The sequence below is a fragment of the Trachymyrmex cornetzi genome, unplaced genomic scaffold, assembly GCF_001594075.2.
Source record: "Trachymyrmex cornetzi isolate Tcor2-1 unplaced genomic scaffold, Tcor1.1 scaffold262, whole genome shotgun sequence".
In the NCBI taxonomy this organism is placed as follows: Eukaryota; Metazoa; Arthropoda; class Insecta; order Hymenoptera; family Formicidae; genus Trachymyrmex; species Trachymyrmex cornetzi.
In genome coordinates this window covers 1644183-1668324 of record NW_017297292.1, presented here as the reverse complement: position 1 = coordinate 1668324, position 24142 = coordinate 1644183, and the positions used below count along the sequence as shown (strand labels likewise).

The 24142-nt window shown below is 32.1% G+C and overlaps 1 protein-coding gene across 2 annotated transcripts in view; it reads right to left on the bottom strand.

Moving 5' to 3' along the window:
- Nucleotides 1-1652: 1652 nt before the first annotated feature.
- LOC108761762 (uncharacterized) overlaps nucleotides 1653-24142 on the bottom strand; it is a 73116-nt gene continuing 50626 nt past the window's right edge. Inside the window, exons 3-6 of one of the 2 annotated variants that reach the window (XM_018508473.1) lie at nucleotides 4877-5029; nucleotides 3170-3503; nucleotides 2242-2348; nucleotides 1653-2120 (exon numbers count right to left, since the gene is read on the bottom strand). In XM_018508473.1, the coding sequence (XP_018363975.1) occupies nucleotides 2109-2120; nucleotides 2242-2348; nucleotides 3170-3503; nucleotides 4877-5029 (606 nt within the window). In that variant the 3' untranslated portion in view covers nucleotides 1653-2108. Of the gene's footprint in view, nucleotides 2349-3169; nucleotides 3504-4876; nucleotides 5030-24142 lie in introns of both variants that reach the window. The other variant, XM_018508472.1, reaches the window with a different exon arrangement.

Genomic DNA, 24142 nt, shown 5'->3' with positions numbered 1-24142 from the left:
AAAAGATCGATAAAATATATCCTTTATCAGATTTCATTAATTATTGTTACCTTTTTTAATAAATTAAACATTTAATCTTAACTTAAAACACTATGTAATTAAATATTATACAATTTTTGTAATATAATATTTTTTGTTAAAATTAAAAACAATTTAAAATTTTCAAGAAATGGACTTTCATAATATTCACTTTCATTAAAATACAAATATTCTTTTAAAATTGATTTTGAGTTTAATTTGTTAAATGTTTTTTTTATGTTTATACTCGGTATTTGATATTAACCTTTATTATTTTTTTAATCTTCAATAATTATATCTTATTTATATTTCTTATATTTTGCTGTTCACACAAATAAGATCGTAGATGTTAAAAGTAATAATTCTAAAGGTTTTAATTTTCTATCAGGCATGTTTGATTAGACATATACATTTTTATTAATTTGTATAATGAATTTTTTCTGTTAGTTAATATATACAAAATTAACAGTCATGAAAAATGATTTTCTACTTAAGTACATCACAATGCATATGTTATACTTATCGGTATCGATACGAAATACATTTATGGTATTATTAAAATTTAATTATATTTCATGTATACACATACGATCAATTGTTATGTAATTAGACAATTCATTTAACAAGTTTTCAACATAAAACATTTTACGTCATATAAAATTATGTAATATAAACTAACATTTTTAAAGATTTATTTTTAGTTCTTATTTTTGTAATAATGTTTTCTCGAAATACTGATTAGGGAGTATCAGTATATATTTATATATTTAATTTGTATAACGATAATATTATACATTGCACACACATAAGAAATGGAATGACTTGAAGTGCTTACTTACATACTTTCTAATATACAGCAAATACAAGCATCGGCATAAAGTTAACTTTGAGAGTGTGCGTGTGAGTCGTGCGGGTAAAAAGATTTCTTCTATCTCTAATTGATTTGAGCTGTGGATTGGCAGTTTATTTGTAGACACAATCTTAAATATAATTTTTGTTCGCGTCGCCGATAAATCTTTTTTTAAAAAAATCATAAAACCGAAACGTAAATGCACGCGTCCATAAATGAAATAACTTTGTTATCTTTCGATACGTAATATGTACAATGTTAATTGCGAGAGTTTATTATCATGAACATTGGTGAAAGCTAACATAGAACCAACATTACTAAACACAACTTTTGTTTACAGAACTCAATATCCCATTTACATTAAACTGCTTGCTAGAAACTTGCCAAACTTATAAGGAGCAAATAATACCTGATTCCCATGATGAAATGTTCCTGCTTCTCGACGAGATTTCATCGCTAAATTCATTCGCGAAGATGTAATATATTTGCGAATATATATATGCTCTACGAAATGTGAAGCTCTCTAAAAAGATTTTAAATTTTGTTGGAATTTAAAAATTTCTTCAATATACCTATGTATTGTAGTTTCAATTATTCCATTATTTTTATCGTTAATATTAAAAAATTAGCTTTTTGTTTCATGTTGTTTTTTTATAAAATTTTTTATTAGAATAGATTTTTAAATATTTGAAATGCAGAGGAAATAAACTTTGCTTAAAAAAAAAAAAAGAAATATTTTGAAGACATTTTAATGTAAGCAGAAACTATAAGATTTCACGGAAAAAAACTTCTGTTTCAATACGCGAGAGTTTATGATGACCAACGACACGAGGTAACAACTTGGTTCTTGAAGTTCGCGAGCAAATTCGTCCACGTCGAAAGACGGCCAAATCTCATTCCACGAATATTATTCACTCGTTACGAGTTGAAGCAGAGTTTCTATCAAGTAGTGTCACTTGGATAAGACGTTTCTTTAAACGAAAGTTACATGATTACGTGAAACTTTGTAGTTCTCCTTAGATTTCGCCACTGGGGATACAGAGATTCTCGGAAAACTGTCTGCAGTTGAATCTCTCGCTTTAAGTTTACTCGCAAATAGGTTTTTCTTTGATCCCACGCGGAATCTGTCACATCTTCTTTCACGAGCGTTTGGATTTCATCGTCAGAGAGTTTCAGCTCGCGAGATCTGAGATGAACTAAAGGTAATGTGATTTTTCGATACATGAGTTCGATAAGATGTCTAGAATCGAGTCTAGAAAAGAAAAAAAATTCAAAGTGTTTCAACTTCTTCCAACGAACTTTGACTTTGCAAAAATGTCGGTTTACAATAGTCACGTGGCGTGGCAGATGAGAATCTGGAAATATCGTCTTACATTTTCGATAATCAGGAGAGCCACGAGAGTCAGTATGGTGTTGGTTGATGTAGTCGCCGTGGAATTTCGTCGATCGCCTCCATGCATGGCCGCCGGTTTCTCTTCCTCTGCGAAAATAGATGAGATTCTTTGATAGGATCAAACGCTAGCGAGAGAAATGCAATTGGATGTACAGAATGCTTGAAATATCTGGTTAAACTTTGGCAGTTGATGTTTGAATTTTCCACCGATTGTTCTCCGTTGAGAATATGTTGTATAAACATTGAGCAAATTACAGGTTTCTGAACTGCAGTACATTAAACGAAAAGTACATTAAACTAAAAATAAGCAAAATTTATTAAATAACAAGTAAGTTTAAAATGAAAAATAATAAATAGGAGCATAAAAGCTGAACAGGATCTAAATGCTAATTAATGTTTATATAACAATTATTAATCGTATATACAAACGTTTCAACTTTAATTATAAGTCATCTACAATGTTTTCACGATCATTTTCAAATATACTCAGAATACAAAAATTAATTGTAATAATCGAAGATTATGATTCGGTTACACGACCAGCACGATCAATTTGAAAAGAGATTTTGTTTTTTAATATGGCAATTTATGACACATCTTTTAATTACAGATTTATTTATAACATGAATAAATTTGTAATTAAAAAGTGTCGCAAATCGCCATATTCAAAAACAAAACTTCTATAAAAAAATATGAATATTAAGTTTATTTTAATAATAATAATTTAAATTTGCAAATATAATGTAAAGAATATAATTGAATAGGTTAGATAGTTCCACTATCAGTTCCGAAGAGGTACCTAATTTTGAATCGGTCCAATAGATCCATCTTAACTCCGGAAGGTTGGTTAAATATCCAGGAATCGAGGGATTAATGAGTCACGAGATGCTCGCCGAACAATTGCTCACCTTCGATGACATGTAGCACGATGTGAGCTGGTCTGGCGTTGTTCGGCGAACACGTGTAATTCGCACCATGCGAGAGCTTCACCTTCTCCACGACGAATACGGAGCCGTTTCTCTTAAGCTCGAATCGAACGCCGGGCTCGTTGTCGTAGTTTATCATGCGCGTCTCGCGATACCAGAACACGTAGCTGGGCGATTCTGCGGCTGCCATCAACTGGCACTCCAAACGCAGGCTGGAACCCTGCTTCACGTGGAGATCCGGTCCACCCGGTATCACCGAGTACGCCTCCGTGATGTTCAATCGTATGAATCGCTGCTGCATTGGTTCCGTCTGAATCTATTTTATTAGAACATCGCGAAACGGAATCTATGATTTATAAAATACATATTGTTCTTCAAGTATTATATCAATTCCTTACTTTAAAAGTAATGTAGAACTCAAAAAATTAAATTTTTCAGAAAAGAAGAAAAACTATTCTCCAACTTGACAGAAAATTATCAAGCAATATCGACAAAAAGAATATATTCTTAGCATGAGCAAATGTCATTTTCATTTCACAATCCTTAAAAACCACCCTTCTTTGAGTCGTGGCGATTTTTTTTATGAAGTTTATTTTTTATGCTTGTCAGGATAATATTTATATAACTCATTTATGGTAATAATTAAAAGCTCGCGTTTTTTTTAGTAATGTTACTTTTGAAGTTAATGGACGATATATGTCGTCGTGATGTTCCCATATGGTAGAAGGCACAAGAAAGAATAAAACTGCACATAGAGAATGAATATTTCCAGCGATATTTCAGATATAATTATATTAGAATATAACTGAATTAAGTATATAGATCGCTAAGAGACATGCTCAACAGGTACCAAGGAAACTCTGTTATTATTTGATAGAACGGTTTGACACATCAGATATATTACCACTGTCTGACCGCGATCGGTTTTCACTACTGATTGAGCTGGTAAACACCAACCATTTGATGCACGCGGTTTAGGAAAGATCGACGCAATGTGAATCCAGTGATTGTCTCACTTGTTATTTTTTTATGGCTGAAAAATTCCGTTGTAAAGAGGAAAGAAAAACTTGTGTTTGTTAAGAAACAGTCGATAACAATATTTATCGAAATAACTCGCCTGATTTTTTATTTCAGAATCTTAGATATCTTTATAGGAAAAAGGGTGCTTATTGTATTTAAAATTTTACTTACAATCAGTATGAAATCATAATGTAAATTTTTATTTTGATGATTGTGTTCAATATTAATTATGGACAGATATTTTTTTTAATGTTTTATTTTTTTCTAACTTTTTTTTCTAAACTTAGAGTCTTCAAGCGGAAGATAATTGCTTTTTTAAGATGTTACAAAGAGTCAATTAATTTAGTCTAAATATATCTTGTTGTCAATTATTTTGAGAGAAAAGTACAGAAAATTTAGATAACGGTTAACCTCGTATTCCATGATAAAATTAAGATAGTCATGATAGTTATTAAAAGTTTTTAATATTAATGTGATCGTATCTAATTAATATTAGAAACTTTTAATAACCATCATGACCGTTCTAATTTTACCGTAGAATACGAGATTAACCGTCGTCTAAACTTTCTGGAGCTTTCTTTCAAAATAAGTGACAACAAGATACATTTACAGGTTTTATAAAGAAATCTTTTCGGGTTAGCACATTTTTTCGTGAACATTATGCATTACCTGACATTCGTAAAGACCTGCATCTTCGTGATTCACGTTTTTAATCAGTAGATTCCAGCCAGGACCGTTTGAGACAACGAAACGCGTGTCTATAGAATGTGTGCTTCTACCTACTGTAAGCAGTTGTCTGTCTTTTCTCCTGATCCACGTTACCTAAAATATGAATTTTATTCATCAGTTCGTTGCTACCGTTCGTTTTATTAAATATTCCGAGCATTATTCATGCCATTATATTATATCAAGTGCATAAAAGATACATTAATTCTCCGGAGTTAAAAAATCTGCAATACAGTTACTCGGTGGATCTATGAAGCTCATTTAATTTATGTTAATTAAAAGGCATTAATTAAGAAGCAAAAATGATATAAGTCGTATAAGTAAAAAAGAATGAATATCAAGTATATTTTAATAAAAATAATGCAAATTTATATAGCTATGAAATAAAGAAAATTAAATTAATTGTTTAACAAATTTTCAACATTTTTACAAAGAAATTTATAATTAAGCGAAAGTTCAATAGACCTACAGTCAGCTCCAAAGGATTAAGTATGTTTTTACTTCAGCAAATGTCTTATTATTATAAAGAAGAATAATTTTAATTGTAAATTGTGCTTTTATTTTACGTATGTATAAATATATACTTAATAATGGGTTCCAAAATTACTCACTGTATAATTGTTATAATTTTACATGTAATTTTTACAGCGCAGATACAGATGAATATCAAATAATACATGAATACATAACGTGCAGAAAATATATAATGAAAATTTATTATGATGTTCTTTTCTCTATGCGTACATGCATTATTACTTATTCTAATACGTTGTATTATATGCACAGTTTTACAAGCCACCTCAGATTTTACCGGGTCATTCGATTATCATATTCATAAAACACAGCATCTCGCATTCCTTACACCGAATTACAATCATATTCCGTCTTTTAGTTACCAAACAAAAAACATAGAGCTGCGAATTACATTCAAAATCAAATAAATAAAACAAAATAAAATTCTATAGAGACGCTCGCAACCTTTTTGTATTATTTATTCGTATGTCGGCAAAGCATACGACCGCCTTTGCCGAAACGACCTAGATCCGTATGTATTACTTTGCTGGCACTCGATTAAATTTTCAACCCCGCGATGCTCCCGCAAGCAATAGGAACAGAAGTATCTGCTTGACAGATCTTCTGAAATATCCGGTGCGATGCTTTGCTAGAAATATATTGCGTGAGTCTCGCTCTGTTGACTTCAAAGATAGACATCGACGGTTATTTATGGAAAATGTCACCAAGATAGAAATAGATCTTCCGCAGAATCTCAAGATATTCTTATGCATCAGCGAAAAAGTCCCTCCATCGCGAATCTATATTTATTGCAGATATTTTATTCAATCCCTGAATCGTTAGGTGCTATTCGTGCCGAACAATAAGATATCGCATTATATATTGTACCTTATATATAAGAGAATACTTTTGAGTTCTTCTTTACGTTACGGTTATCTCGCGCCCATTGTCGCTAGGAGAGGAAACTGTAAATTATTTTAAAAATTGAATTCAACAACATCGTTTCCTTTTTCATGCAAAGAGAATGAAATCTTTGTGGGAAGATTGTGGGTTTAGTACGAAATGTCCAATTTTTGCCTCTCTCGCGGCGCAATCTCTTCACCTTCGCCAACTTTTTTGCATCTTATATCAGTGCAGAAGATGCATATCCATTGTCATGCGGCTGACGTTGCACGATGATGAGCGACTTTACGTTTTATGTTTGTATTTCGTGGCACAAATTTTAGAAATAATAGCTGAACTTTCGGCTGATATTGAGGGATGGGGAATTGGCGGGCGTACAACTTTGAAGATATTTGGCGAACATCGTACATTAGATTATCATAGCCGCGCTGTTTATTATAGATGACAGCGACCGAGTTCGAGACATATATTACTGACGCTAATCGAAACTGGTTGTTATATTAACATAATAAATCGTTCTTGTTTTCTTATAAATAAAAAAGAATACATAATTTAAAAAAATAAATATATTTACTAAACGTAACGAGTATCTATAATTTTGTAATACATTTTGATACAAATTTGAATACAAATATATTATGGATGAATGAATCTCTATATTATTTTGTCTCTTTTTTGTATTTTTATTAATTATCTTACAATTAGATATTATTAGTTATGTTTAGCGATAATAAAATAGAGAATGTAAATTACATCTATATAATATAGTTTAATGTAAATGAATTATTATCATTTATTACTGAAATTATCATTCATAAATATTATAAAATGTGCCTGTGTATTTTTTATTTGCTGATGCAATAATTATAGATAATTTTTTTTATAAAGTTTGTTTAATATATTAATTAATATATAGAGTAAATATTTGTATTATAGCCATACGGAAAATATACCTTAGGCTGTAATTTCTCCAATAATTGCTAAATAAGTGCATTTTTGTAGTCATTCTCAAAGATAATCAATATTTATAGTAGTTTATGTGCATACACTATTCGAAATAACAATATTATGACTATTATGTGCATGATATTTTGTTTTCGAATGCCTGCATGCAAAATTTTGCATGTGCCCATTAAAAGCTGCTATAACGTCAAATAAATTACAGTTTATAGTTGTCGTAATCAACATACAGAATGAAGATAAATTGTATTTTTTCTATTATAATTATTTATAATTTTATTCTTTATATTATTACATCGAAACCCGGGTTTACAAGTCGATTTGAAATCAATTGATTTTTATGACTGATTTTTAGAATCGATTGATTTTTGATATCTACTACAAATATTCTATTGATCTTCGAAAGAAGATCGATATTTTATCGATGCTGCGTTGATAAAACGTCGATCTTTTCGATGCAGCGTAAAATGTCGATCTTTTTCGAAGATCAACATAGAAAATATAGTCGATATCAAATTAAAATCAATCCGAAAAATCAATCGATATAACTTGATTTCGACTTATGAACCAGGGAATTTTTTATATTCTTTATACGATTTATTTTCAAACCTTGTATTATTAGATTTAACTTTTGCAAAATAAAAAACATTACATAATACTAAAGAATTTTAAATGTCTACAGAAAGTATAGACGTTTACAAAAATCGCGGGAAGAATTACTGACGTCGTTTTTCGGAGATGCGAGATTTCCGGCCGTATTTCGATTTGCCAATTCTGATGAAATTAAGCGGATTCGGCGATTACGAGCGGCGCGCGCGTTGAAGCGAATTACCGGTGGGATGTTTCAATAATAGGGGCAAATTCAATATTGACGGGCGTAGAATAAATAATTCGCGAATAACGAGTGGCAGTGACGCATTCGCGCGCCCATTGTCGTCGGTGTGGAAAAAGCTGCGCGTGGAAGCGAGATTACGAAGTTTTGGGAAATTCTCGCTTGCACGCTCGAGACCCTTTCATTACGGTCTTTCATTAAAAAACCCTTTCGGTATGCGTGTCGAACACATTGTAATTCATTGCTTCGTCCCTCTTTCATACTTTCTATCGCCCCTTTTTCCCTTCCATTGCGCTCTCTGTCATTAATTGTCGACGACTGCGATTCTGATATCTTTTTGAAATACGTACGAACGCGGCGCTTTTAATTGCATTATTATCTCTTTAATGCGAATAAAATTTGACTGAATATTCATGGGATTGAGTTAGAATGAAGGAAGATGTTAAGAATAATTGTTATATTGACGTGTAAATATGAAATATTTATATAATTCTTTCATCTGACGATTCTTATTTCGACGGAAATTTAAGGCAATTCTTAACAAAGATTTATTTTCACAGAGGAACTTTGTTAAAACACTCGCGTATTTGAATGGAGCAGGATATGTCCGGATACCATTGCTGCATGCTATTATAAAAAGTTACTCATTGTTTATTTCGTATTTGATGTTAAAAACTATTATGTTACAAATTATTTCCGTATCTGAATTCAAGAATTGTTGTTTTGCCACTGTAGAACAAAATTCATACGTTTTTTTTTTACGTGTCGCTTACTCGCTTGTGTGTGATTAAAAACTTGCCTTTGTAACGCAAATCAGCAATGCACTGAAAATACTTTTCGCATAGCGTATGCATTACACGTGCTGACGGAAAAAAAATAACAATAAATGCGCGTTCCAAACACGTCCGAACAAAAACGCACAGAGAGACGAATAGGCCGTAGAATTAATTCTCGATATATCTCGGCTTTAGATCACGAACGTAATGGCCGATGAATAGCTCGTTATCTTCTCTTCTTCCATCCATATTGTTTATCGGTATCACATATTCATGGTCTGCCCGAACTTGCAACTATCATGCTTCGTACAATCTTGTTTATGTACGAGTATTTTTTATCGATTTTTTAAAGATTATTCCAGAATTATATTTGCTTACGAAAAGTCTAAATTGGACATATGGCGTTGTTTCTTTCAAAATATGAGATTGATTTTTTCGTTAGGAAATATAGGTATGCAGTGTAATTTAACCCTTACCATACTATCTACAATTTGATGCCTCATCCATATCATCAAGGGTCACTTCAAATCTCTTCGTTTTTTCACCTCTTCAAAATAATGAAAAAAATCTCTAAAGATTCACCAACATACTTTCAACTTTCTAGAATAAATATTGACTCTTTATTTTGGAAAATAATCAAATGTAGTATAATTTATAATTACCGAAAGACTCAAAGAAACTTGCACGAACAGGAATCGCTCGGTCACTAGTTACCCATATTAGTACGGTAAGGGTTAATAACAAGTGTACTGTTCTATAGTGTCAAATTTAACTTAATTTGAGTTGCCACTACTCTTACTCAATATATCGTAATTTTATACTATAAAATAATGGATAATGTGTTTTATTCGCTTATTAAATCTTGAATATAGTTTTCTCTTTGCCGTCAATACAAGAATTTATGAGCAATTTTCTTCCGTATTTGTGAAAGACGTGTATGTCCTGTAAAGAGTGCACTCTCATCGTATACGTGACGGAGCATCGAGGGTGGCTGCGGGGCATCAGCCCTTCACATGTCACGCATGTCGCAACGTGCGAGTGTTATCGCGCAAAATGACACGTCCGTCCCGAACGGCGTAACAGCCGGATGCGGGTTGGACGCTGGAAGACAGGACGAGCCACGAGAACGAGGTTCTGGTCGATAGTGACATGAATAAAAGATCAAGCGTGCGTTTCTCGGGCTACTTTTCACAGAGCGCCGATATTGACCGTTGTCTTGACGTTCACTTCTCGATATCGCCTCTCGAACCGCCGTTCGCCGTAATTAATCCTTTGAGCGCTTTTTCAATTGTTTTTAGATCTTCGTGTTTGAGAAAGTACGGCGTCGATGAATATACAAGACTGAAATAAGACATTTGCAATTTCTTCCGTTTGCTCGACTATTTGACTTTCGGAATTGAATAAAAATTTATTTGAACATCACTTCTCTTCCATTAAAAGATGTAACTTTTAACACGAAAATCTTTCAACTTAAATTTGATAAAAGCAAAATTTAAATGTAGAGATAATTCATTTATTTCTCCGCACTTACTTGATTTTTCAAAAAATTTATTATAATTTTTAATATGTTATAATTTAAAGCCGTTGACATAAAGATAACTAAATTATTGATTATACCATTTTATTGATTATTAAAACAAAGTATGTATTTTATTTTTTAATAAAATATAGGAAAATTCTCTACAAGACTCTCTTTAAATAGAAATAATAGAAATATATTTTTTAATAATATCGAGCATCATTAAGTTTTCCATTTAAATTCTATACATTTTTTACTCTCTCGATATGTGTTTATCGGCATATGTATCAGTATAAGTTACTTTATGACATTATATTAAGCGCCAAAGGTTAATGATGTCAGTGATAAATAATAATGCTCCATAACATTACGTTCTCGCGCAAAGGTCACGGTGCAACGTGTGTCAACGTAATATTAACCCTTCCTCATACATTATAAGCATAGGTGAAAACGTTTGTGTTTACATCAACAAACCCAACGTTGTATAACATTTTATTTTTACTTATTTTAATTATTTTTTCCATTGGTAGAAAACTGTCAATTTTATCAAAGGTTTTTTTTCTAGAAACGATTTTAAATAATTTTGGGACAAAAGCATTTTTGAGTACTCAAATGGTTTCTTTCTAGAACACGTAAGTCTGTGAAACTTGATAAAAATTTAAAATCGTTGACTTCCTTTGAAAGTTCTTTTTTGAACATTTTTGCATCTTGTAATTTATCAACAGACTTGAATTTTGATTTTATAGTTATATCCCTTGATATTTTGACGTTTTTCTGGAAAAAAATTGGTATAGAGAAATATACAATTTTTTCAGAGTTATATGTAAAAATATTTGGTTGAACCTAAAAGGTCCAGTGTTGTAGTTCGTGTATGTAAAAACATAACGTGTAGTTCCAGAGAGATCATATTGAGTTGATTCAAGAATTGGTCAATACAAAATATATTCCATTATGACTAGGTAACTTCGGTATGTACGCCGCGTTGGGATTTACGCCGTGGAAGTTAGAAAAAATAGAAGAAGTAGAGGTAATTTTTTCGCAACTACTCTGTTACATGCCTTTATGTTATATTAGGTTTTTAAAAAAGTTCATTTTTTAATACGAAATATAAATATTTCGGATTTCTAATATTTTTTTCATAATATATAAACAGTACAAAGTTTTTATTGATATAGTTCATTTATTTTAAACATAGTAAATAATACTTAATAAATTAAGTTTTTGATAGGTGCGGCGTATATACCGGAGTTACCCTATATGAAATAATTTTTATCAAAGGAGACCATCAATTTTGCTGATCGATGAGTTCATGATTTTACGAATGAGCGAAAGCTCCGTATGATTGCGCGGCTTTTATAACGCGTTAAGCGAAGGGCTGCGTGGACGTCAGTCGTTTAATTAAAGGTACTCGCGGAATAACGAAAGGCGTTCGCCAGCGGCGAGGCGGTTTAGTGGCTATAAATTTCTAGCGCAGTCACATAACCGGACAAAACGTATGTCGTAACAAGAACCGGACGCTCGTGTTCGACTAGAGAGAATGCAATTATAAAGTCTCGTGCATGTTACCCTCGCACCGACTATTCGTTAAAAGGGCGGTAGATTTTATTTTTAAGATTACCTGCCAACGAAATTCTGGTTCGCTCGCGGGATGACGGCTTTCTGTCCCGATTTACCTTGAAAGAATAAATTATATCGCGTGGTTCGTGTATGACTTATTTGGTTGAAAATACGACTTGAATTATAATTACTTTATATAAGATACAATAAATGTTCTTTTCGATTATTACTTTATATAATTAAAAAAAATATACTTTTTATATTTTTTAATTTCTATACAGCAAGAGATGAAATAACTAATGCAATTAAACATATGATAAAGGGCGTAAAGAATGCCGATATCTTAGCAGAAGATATTGACGAGAGTCTGTTTGCTGACTGTTTGACACTTACACAAGTCTTCAAATCCAGATTTACTAATTCGTACTTCCGGAGAGACTCGACTTAGCGATTTCCTCATGTGGCAGGTAAGAAGTATTTCATTTTTGTGACTTAAATATATTTCTACTTGCAATTAAAGCGAATCTCTTCATTTGAAACTTTACCCAAATTTCTTTTAGATTTCCCACTCTTGCATCTACTTCATCGAAGTATTGTGGCCTGAATTCAATATATGGATTTTTCTTAAGGTAATCTTTTATTATCAGAGATGTTATCCTTACTTGCAAAGAAATGGAAAACCAATCATGCATAATAGAAGAGTATTCAAGTTTGTTAAGAATTTGCACAAAGAACGCGAAATTATGATCGAAAAAGCATATCGATAGTAGATTAATCTTAATATTACAATTAAGTAGATTAATCTTAACATTTAGATTTTTAGATTATAATTTTAATATTAAAAATTAATATTCAATCCTAGAAACAAATGAATGCTATTCCATATGTCGACGAAACATGCTGAAATAATTATTATAACAATTAAATTATGTTTATACTATGTTTTGTTTGCATCAGCAAAATTAATTGATGATGTAAATATATGTACAATATGTAAGTTTATTGATGCTTTCCAGCACAAGAGATATAGTTATAACACACTGATCATTTCATCTTTGTTTACTTTGGCAAAGATACAATGATTTATTGTATTATATTGCATCTTTTGCTGGAAAGCGTCCTGTATATCATATGTAGGAACTAACGATTAAACAGTTACCATATTTGTATATCTAATTTCTGTAACTTATGTGTATTCATACAATTATTTACATACTAATTATATTATATTACATATCTAATTATATGTATTATATTTTTTTAAACTGCGCGTATCGATTTTCTTTCAGGAAAAACTTTTTTTTTTTAGGTAACCTTTTTTACAAGAAAATATCAATTTTGACAGTGGCAGTCGAATCTCAAAATAATGGGATCTCCAGCAGGAGGGCCGTCAATTTCCAACACTAGTCGAAAAGCGGCAACCGTGAGATTGCAACACGAGAAATGGCGATAAAGAAGCCTATTCACAAAATCTTTAGCGTAGCGCGCGTCAGACTGGAAAGAAAATAATCTTTCTTCGGTGCAGACGAGACCACTATTAATCACGGCTTTCTTTGCACGTGTGAACGCGCCGCGCCGTGCCGCGCCGCGTTTAATTAATGTCCCCTCGAAAGAATAGTTTCCAATCGGCGAAAAATTTATTGGCCCTCCACCGTCGTCTACATTCGGCCTACAATGGCTCCCAGGCCACTTTTCTCCCTATTTTATTTATTCCGTCGTGTCTCGCGAGGATGTTTCCTCGACGGAATAAACTTTGAAGATTTGGACGAAAGGCGTGTTCGACTTCGTGTCCCTTGGTCGTTTTTCCACTTTTAACTTTGTTCCTAGAGTTGTGCGAAACAGAAACGAATTGCCTTAGCAAATAGAGAAAAATAGGAATATAAAGTCATAATACATCACAAGTAGCGTAAAATGCCGCTGTTTGCGAATATATTATTTTTTAAACCTAATCTGAGAAAAGAGACAGAAATTTGTTAAGTTACTTTATTAAAATTTCTATTTTAATAAAGTAACTTAACGAATACATTAAAAAAGATTAACGAAAATAAAGAGGATTATGTGAGTTAGCGATGTAAATAATGCGCAAAATTTCCCTGGGTAATATAATTATATAATTTTTACGCATTATTTATTGTTCATGTTGACTCTCAATTGCCCTTTTATTTTAGTTACTTTGTTTTTAATTTTCGAAAATATTTCTATTTATTTTCTATTTATTATACAGAAGTTTTATAATATAATTATGCTTCTCGTTATATCAATTAAATTATCACACAAAAAATGTAAATATTGATAAGACCTTAAGATTATTTTATTTTAAAGATTATTCTATTTTGTAAGAAATATTTTAATGAAAATTATCAGCCCGCGTTATATAAAATTTAATTTTAATCAACCCACATTCTGTCTTTAATTACATATTATATTTATATGATGAATATACTTTCACAAATTATATTTTTATCACTAGTTCTGAAACTCGCAAATGCCAATATCGAACAATTAACATTCCGTTTATAATAAAATATCTTCATCGGTTACAGCTATTATTTTACGCACGACTTCACCTTTTTCCCTCTTTGTTTCATCTCACATTTCCATCCTTTATTATTTCTACAGTTTCGAGTACGCTCTTCGAGCCTTCACCGCGCGTCATGTTACGTTCGATTTTCGCTCTTTAGAGTAATTCGGTATTAAACTATTCCATCCGGTTTGAACAACAGTTATCGAAAGGCTCGCGCAGAACGAACCGATCGCGTTCCAGCAGAATCGTTCGTGTAGCGCGAATTCCAGCTAGTTTCTCACGTTCGAGCGTCATTAACAGCAAATTAATAGGCAACGTGAACACGACACGCCGTACCTACATTATTGGTTCGCAATGTGTCACGCCACTGGTTTATAGTCGTTATTCCATCGCTTTACATTCGAGTGCACTTCTCGCAGCTTTAATCAAACCTCGTAGGGTCTATTCATTCACTCCAAACGCCGAGTATTCTTGACATCAATCGAAATAATTGCAATAAAGAGATAAGCATATTATTAGTAGACATTTTAACATTTTCTGATAATAGTAGTAATAAAAGAAAATTACAAAATCTATATTAATTTAATGGTCATTTTGAAATCGTAGTCTTCTTTATTGTTAACCCTTACCATACCATCTACAATTTGGTGCCTCATCCATACCATCAAGGTTCACTTCAAATCTCTTCGTTTTTTCACCTCTTCAAAATAATAAAAAAATCTCTAAAGATTCACCAACATACTTTCAACTTTCTAGAATAAATATTGATTCTTTATTTTGGAAAATAATAAAATGTAGTATAATTTATAATTACCGAAAGACTCAAAGAAACTTGCACGAACAGAAATCGCTCGGTCACTAGTTACCCATATTAGTACGGTAAGGGTTAATTATGCTCTTAATTAAATATGACAATTATTTGATATTATTTTTCAGCAGTCTTATTTTTAATTTTTAATTGACAAACTCACATTTACAGTTTATATTCTATGTGATTTCTTTTCTAGTTTATTAATTTTAATTGTTTAGAATTTAATTAATATAATCCAAACTATTGGTACCTCTTTTTTTATTTTTTTGACAATTCTAATTAATTGTTAAATTTTTGAAGAATTTTATTTAAAAAGATAATTAAAAAAAATAATTTTAGAAAAATGTATTTTAAATTGGTGAATAAAATCTGTCGTTTGAGTTAAGCGACGACGAGTGTGGAACATTCAGTATAATCTGCAATATAATCCGCTTTGAAACCTTTTTACACGTCACACTCCAGTGGGTAATTTGGCACTATACGTGTTTCGCGTTCGACTGACGGGCACGTTCCATTTGTCTATTCGGAAGGAAATGGCGCGGCACGTGGGAAGCCGGATCGCTTCATTCCGTAGTCCGTCTGGATTTAGTTTTAGCGGTAGGCATCGCGGGTCTGACATTCACTCGATGATCGGAGCTCACACTCGCGCACGCTCGTTTGTCTTGTTACCGCAGATTCGACGAGCACTTGATTCTCCGTCCCGAATTAACCGGTGTTTCGAATGCTGTCCGACACTGTTGTTTCAGTTTGTCGGTTGATTATCTACGCTTCCGACAGATGAACGCCATTATATTTATATTGCAGCGTAAAAACGATGAAAGGCTCAAGAGAACATTTGAAAGAATGTCTCCTTATTTATAATTCAAAAGTGGCGCAACTAGAAAAATGTGATTTCCAAATTACTACCTTGAATAAGTTGAATGAACATTATCCTATTAATCATCAAAAGTTAATTACATATTTTATATATGTCGATTTATGATTGTATTAATATAGTATAGCAAATAAAATAGAACGAAGGTAAAACAATAATTTAAAAATATTAACGTCTTAAAAAAATCGTCAAAATGTCACAACTCAGAAAGAGCGTTTTTTTAAAGAGTTGTATGAAGCGAAAATAAAATTTTTTTTAAAGATTTTTTTACATTTTTTTGGTATTATTTAATTAATCAATAATTTTCTATCACATTGAAAAGTACTTTTTCCCTTTTCCTAGTAAACTTAATTTTTTAATTGTGTCACTGTTAAAGTAAGGAATGTATATATTCAAAGTGCAACCCCATGTTTTTCCATAAAATTAAAGAAACTTTGTACAGTATCGCTAATAAAATGACAAAATATAAATTTACATAATTCTCTCTCTTTCTCTCTCTCTCTCTACGAGAAAAATTTAAATCACGAAGTGATTTATATAGAAAATTATTTCAAAGAATCTTTTTTTAAATTTCGGCATTTTGAGTCGTAATTCAATGAAAAAGCTCATTTTCTAAAAGAGCATTTTAAAGAGACTTCGGAAGACTTGCTCTCGAGCAAGGTTAAAACTATCTTAATTTTTCTCCAATTTCGTGCATGATCTCAAAGTTGAAACCGTTTTGGTGAATTTGCAATGATCAATCTGGAAATGATGTCACTTGAAGCGGAAATATTAATATATGAGGATAATGTTTGATATGAAAATAGAATTTGTTATAGATTTAAAAATATATTTTGAAAATATATCTCTTTCTGTCGATGTTTGATGTGGCTCTTCAATCTTGAGCAATGTATGTATAAGTCTCAGTAAATAGACCAAGATGATTTTTCAACAAGATATTTTCTTCGCATTAACCGAATCTGTAGTGAAAGTCTGTATAAAGAGAGTAGTAGATAAAAAGGAAAAAAGAAATCGAGGTTGAGGAGTATTTTTCGCGATGTCAGCACATTCGAACGGAGATGAATCCCGACAAATTCTGTCTACTTTTCATCGGTATAACTGAAGCCACGTCGAACATTTCTATCATACCTCTTACGATTAGTTGCACACACGTGTATATAGCCGTGATACGAGGATACGGTGCGTGATCATGTGCGAATGGGTGGATGCACACGAGAAATTCGTGGGCATTACATACTGATGTGCCGCGTATAAATTTCGCGGCAGTCGACACCAATATGTATGAATATTTCGGAAATCGGTACACGCGCGCCCGAAATCCTCGCGGAAATCCCAACGGAATGCGGAAACTTCTCCAATTTTCTGGCTGGCATAGCAAATAGTCCCTGGAACGCTCAATACTAAGTTTGCCACAGCGAACGCGAGCTTCCGTAAGCCTTTTTTCACGGCCGCTAATGAGAAAGATACGCGTAATTTTCCCGATTGTTACCCACTTGTTACTAAAAAAAAGCATAATTATAACGGTAATTGTGATGTTGCTTTTCAATCCAGATTTTTTTTTTCAAAATTAAGATCATCCCAAAAAAGTGTAATTATTATGGATACAAAGGATTAGAAAAGTCTTCTAGAATTTTTATCAAACAAGTGACAATGAAAGTACGAGCGCAGTATTCTAAAATTTAGCAGCATAGCTCTACTTGAAGCTCTCGTTTGTTAGATCACGTAATTTTGTCATTTCAGTGCAAGTTTGGAATAATTTTATGGTGGTTGATAATCTTGTAATTCTGTAATATGAGGTGCAAATTTTGTCAGCGCAGCGTGCATTTGAAGCGAAAAAAAAACATTTATTAGGATTGTTATCCAGTTATCTCTCACGAGCTTATTAAAGCGTACGCTATTATGAATTTTGGAACAAAATCCCCGTAATTTCATAGTATCGCTTATTTAAAATTATAGTTAATAATGCGAAATATAATTATCCTGCTTTATCTGCGCGCATTTTTTATGAAAATATCGTTATTTTCATTAAAAATGTATCTACATGTTACAGAAGCTAATGAATAGGAGCTTAACAAATCCCTCTAATTAGCGGGAGTGTGTCGAATTTTCAATAAACAGATAAATTCTGCGGATAATTTCTTCGCTTCGCGAGATACAACAGGAATTAGTCATATTTATATAATCTCTTTATAGGCGAAAGTTTAATGATACAGGAGATAAAAGAAATAATACACGGTCACGTGTGCGGCCACTTTATAAGTACACTTGCATATATACATATATATGTACGGAGGTTTTATTCTCGCAGCTTATAAAAAGGTGCACTTTGCATGAGCGTTCATTGATTGGCTGACCTAATTACAAATTAATTTCTATTCCATGACGTAGCACGATTTGCAAAATTAATAGGACAATCAATTTTTAAGAGCAGTTTTTTCATATTTGATGTGAATGACGTATAACAAAATAAAAATGCAGATTAATTATTTTGTTATTGTGCACACAATTTATTTATTAATTTTGATTATTTCAGGTTTCACGATTTTAAATATTAAAGTGACTTTTTATTATGGTCGCGGAACTTTTTTTTTATTTTGGTAAGGCACTGTAGAACTGTAAAAAATGTTACTGGAACATTATTTTTTTTTTTTATATTAATATTAATAAAATAGCATGCTAATTTCACGGAGCCACTTAAATTTGAAAATTTCTCATTTTTATATTTACGACACGGATGACTTTTAGGTTTCTCTTCCGTAAGGATAATTGGTTTTTGATAATGATGCTGCGGTACTTTACGACTCGAGTTGAATCTACGAGTTTCGGTGGGAAAACGGAGATCTATCATGACACACTTAAAAAATTCGTAAAAAAAAAACCTGCAACGCTCAGTTACTCTCGGGAGATCTCATCGTAGTTTAAGAGACCTTTACTATCTTGACATGTTGACGAGGGGATAGGGAGGGAAGCAATAAATGAGAACGGTCGCGTTTATTCGTCTGAAAAACAATAGAGATAAACCCGACAGTGAGAGACGCCTACTCCATCGTCATATAGGATAAGACGGATATGTACACCGTATGTGTACGTGTGTATGCCCATGTGCAGTTCGCTCTGGTGGACCCTGGGCATAACGCGTCGATATCACGCCCGTGGTGCACACACGCGTCACGACTGGAAAACATTGAAAGAGCCGCGGCAAATATTTTCACCACAAAACGCGCCACCGGTCCGCGACACTTTCCGGTACATGCCGCACGGTAAATCTCACCGGAAAATTTAGCGGTTGCGAGCGCGACGTGGATTCGAGCGTGCTAGGGAGGTTTCATCTCGCTGCCGGTTGCAACGAGAAAATATCAGGTCTTCAACATTGGCCGACGTATTAGTGCTGGCGATATTGCCGTTGCGATAAGAAGTAAAAAATATTATTCTTCGGATATCCAATTTACGATCGAGATACATTTTGGCAGTTGGCGGTTGCAATAAACACATCGGAGGTGCACGACGCCAGCGAGCACGCTTACCGCAATAACTCGCGAGAGTTAGAAGTGGTTCTGTAAAATGGCGAAGATTAAATTGTCAATACGGTTGATATCAGGTTAATTTCAATAATTCACATAATCACAGTATTAACTCTTTTTAAATGTAACTAAATTGTTAATATATATCATTAATGTCGTATTAGTATTAGATACCAACAATTTGCATAATTATAGTATTAACTCTTTTTTTAAATATATAAAATGTATAGATATATACAATATCTATATAAATTATCTACAGGAACCTCCGTTTATTAGTATATTAATATATATATATTTGCATTAATAATATAATATAAAACAATAAGATATTCGCAAACAATTGCGTTTGCAGTTAATTTCATTTGTAAGTACCTTCTAATTGTTTGTGAATTATATCTTATCGTCTTATAAAAATATTAATGCATTAATAGCCCTGAAGGCTTGTGTAGGCAATTTATTATATTTGGTTTATTCTTGGAGCTATAAAACTATTTTTATTTTAACTTAACTTTTTTTATGCAAATTCTAATAGACTCCAATACTCTAAAAGGATACAATTTGAAGGGAGTTAATTGAGTATTGCACTTTATATTTTGTACTCTATTATTATTATTTAATTATCGCCATTTTAAGGATCGTGTAAGCATGCAGGAATTTTAATTACTAGCGACTAATTTTAATTAATATAAACGACATAATAAGTATAATGTATTATTATTTTAAGATAACATTGCTAGCTTAAACGCTTTGTATACACCATGCAGAAAATTAATTTTTTTTTGGGCTTCTTTAATAAGTTATACGTGTTTTCTTTTTAGACAAATTATCTTATCATAGAAAAAGTTTGTTATATTTCTTTAATTACTTCAAAAATTCCATTTCTTTGAAGCAACGATGTTCATTGTAAGCCTTAGAAGATGAGGAAATTAAACACTTCGATTAATTGTTTCAAAATTAATTCGCGAGTAGCGAGCTTTGTGCGGTTTGCATGTAAAACCGCGGGAAGACGGCTCTTCGGGGTAAATGTTCGTTGTAAATTGCGCGTTTCGCTCGGTAATTTCTACCCCGGGTATGCGCACCCTTATACTTGCCGTTTAACTCGGTTAGGTTTCGACCCGGTGCACCGGAATACAATAGGCTTCAGGAATAATTACGAGATTGCGAGAATTATTGCTCAAGAGATTCCCCTTACCCATTCTTCGACATTACATCATTCCAGCGCTCAGGGAGCTATTAAAACTCGACATTACAATGGCCCATTCATTCGATTTTACCCTCCGCTTGTAAATCCACCGTATGTGAATGTAAACGCGTGTATGCATTCATTACAATAAAAGATGTATTGCATCATAGCTAGGATTCTTGCTATTTGTACATCCGTAATTATATATATTTAATTATATGAAAAATGAAAAAAAATTTTCTTTACATTTTATTTCATTTAAACGGAAAATACTAATCGATCTATGAAGTACTGAAAAAATCCAATAATGACTACCAAATGTTTTTTATATATTTAGCGTATTGAGAAAAATTACAGTTTTGTAGTTGGTATTTTTCATTGGTAATATCATAATCTTTTCTTAGAATAAATATTTTATTCAAATTTAAAGATTTATTTTACGGATAATACAAGATTTTAAACTTTAAGAGAAAACGTAATACTTATTATAACGTACAGTATTATTTTCTAATAGATTCAAAATAGTTATAAAATGCAATATTTAGTAAATATTACCAAAACATAATAATGGTAATCAGCTGTTTGGTAATAATTTAAAAAGTAAGATAATATTAGAAAAGTAAATTAGCTTTTAGTTACATTATAACCGAACATATTTAATTGAAATTATTTCACCAAAAAAGCTAATTCAAACGCTTCTAAACTATCATCTGGGTTTGTTTTTCAATAAAAGATTATCTTCAATTTTTGTAAGATCATTTTTGTGCTCTAAGTTCATTTGCCCTTTAGCTACCCTTAAGAAAATGTAGTCAAAACTAACTGCTAAATAATTGTTATAACTAATGAGAGCGATTACTGATGAAAAACTTATTAATATTGGTCCAATTTTGTCAAGCTGACAGCTGAACCAGACAGCATAGGAATTGTATCAGTTACTGACAAATATAAAACTTGATAGAATTGGGCAAATATTGATGAGTTTTTTTTTTATCAGTAACTAGTGAAGTTGTTTCAATATTCTGATAAAACTATCATCGGTTACAATGAACGATTGTCCATCAGTTGCTTTTTTTAGTGTGATCAGTTTCGACTACATTTTTTTTAAGGGCATAAAATCATTATCCTCTACCATTAATATGCGTTATATTTCCGTTAAATTTCAATGTCACATCACGATCGTTTTACAACACTAGTGCGCTGCATGTGTGTACTTGTTCTGTCAGACAATTTATCGGCGATTAGAATTGTCGGGAATAAGAGCGAGTGAAACTCTCGTCGCGGGTGTAAAAGCGATAGTCGACGTCACGCGACGCACAATAAAGTGCGACACATAAAGGGAATTCTCGTACCTATTCAAGTTACTTGCCCGAGGAGGAACATTCGATGCAATGCGTGCAATACTAAATGGTTGCGAAACGTCTGCAAATGCACAAACCGGAGAGATTGCGGTTTCGTCGATCGGATATGGCAACATGTAAATAGAAGTTGCAACAGGTGTAATTGACAGAGCGACTTGGAACCGAACATGCGCGATCTCACTGCCTATGTGTAAGTCACATAATGTCGATTCTATGCTATAAGTTAAACAATATTCGTTGACACATGATTTCGCGTGAGAATTGCTCTACACCGGGATGCTGGCATTCATGACCAAGCTGATTGATGATACATTCATGATTTCACGGATTTGCGATCGCTCGACATTATGCACGTACGTGTACCTCCCGTGATTGTTTCCGACGTATACATCCCGTGATTGTTATGGTCGCTGTTGTGGATCAAGGTCTGTTGTGGTTTCCAAAAAGTCTGCAATAACAATTCTAGATATATACGTATTTACTTCTTATTGAAGCTGGCTGATGGACAGATACCGATATCAATATTATACCAGCAGAATTGAAGTGTGATTTTCGACGCGAACAAATATATCATATGTTATTGCCGTAAATAAATGTAAAGACATGGTACATATATATGAAATAAAATCGTGTGTAGAAAGTGAAGACAATAAATAAATTTTATAGTTACATTTTAAATTAATTGTTATTAAATTTATTTAATTTTTAAGTACGTATAAAATTAAATTTATATTATTTATGAGAAAGAGCACCCAAAAACAAAAATAATCTAATTGTAAAGTGAAATTTCCGATAACCTCATATTCTAAGCAGAAACTTTTACAGAAAGAGTCCTCTTCCAATACACTAGACTATTCATCAAAAATGTATTGGAGATTATTCTAACAGTTTTCCTCTTGTATGAGGAGGAATATATTTACTGAAAGCGGAGTGTCCTCTTACGAGTAAATTATATTAGGAACAGCAAGATTTTTACTGCAGATGCAAAACGAAAGTACTCTAACTGTAAGAATATTGTGCTTAGCATATTTTCCTCTTGATTTCAGAAGATTCCTCTTAAGGCCGTATATAAGATCCTCTAAGATTTAGCGGTTTCTACTAATATTAAAATTTTTTTTTGGGTGAGCCTTATGAGAGAGAGAGAGAGAGAGAGAGAGAGAGAGAGAGATAAAAATAATGAACTTTAAGATTTCTGAGCAATACGTTTACATCTTTTTCCAAAGTAAGGTTTTTAAGATAACCAGCTACCTACTTAAAGGTTGATATCTTTAGAAAGTTTTGTAAAGTCGTGTATTAAAAAAAGAGAAAAAGATAAAGACTATTATTTAGCCAGATATTTCTAGTATTTCAAAGAAAAGAAGTTCGCAGAACACGAATGACTTATCGGTGTATTATACCTACTATAAGGATTAACGCTTTATTATGATGTGTTCAAGGACATTTTCGCTTTATACATTTGTTAAAATGTATGAAAGCTATTTATTCACGTTATTATATTTAGCGCAAATTGCCTCAGAATTGAAAATTTTTGCACTTATCTTTATCTAAAGAATTTTTTAATATTATTTTTATTTTATTATAAATCGTCAAAGAGAACAATGAAAATGAGATAATGTCAGGATGTCAAAAACATCTCGCGTGAATAATTACGTTTAAAAATCAAGTAATGTAGGTTAAAAATAATTTTTCGATATCTTTCTTCGTACAATTAACTTCAAGTTCATTTCGCGCGATGATGTCTGAATACGAATTTCAAATGAAATTGGACACGTTTCCTTCTGTATCTAACCATGGCTACTAATTTATTATACATTTAGAGATATGCGTATACACGTCTATAATATGTGCGGATGTAATAGGCGCTTGCAAACGCTT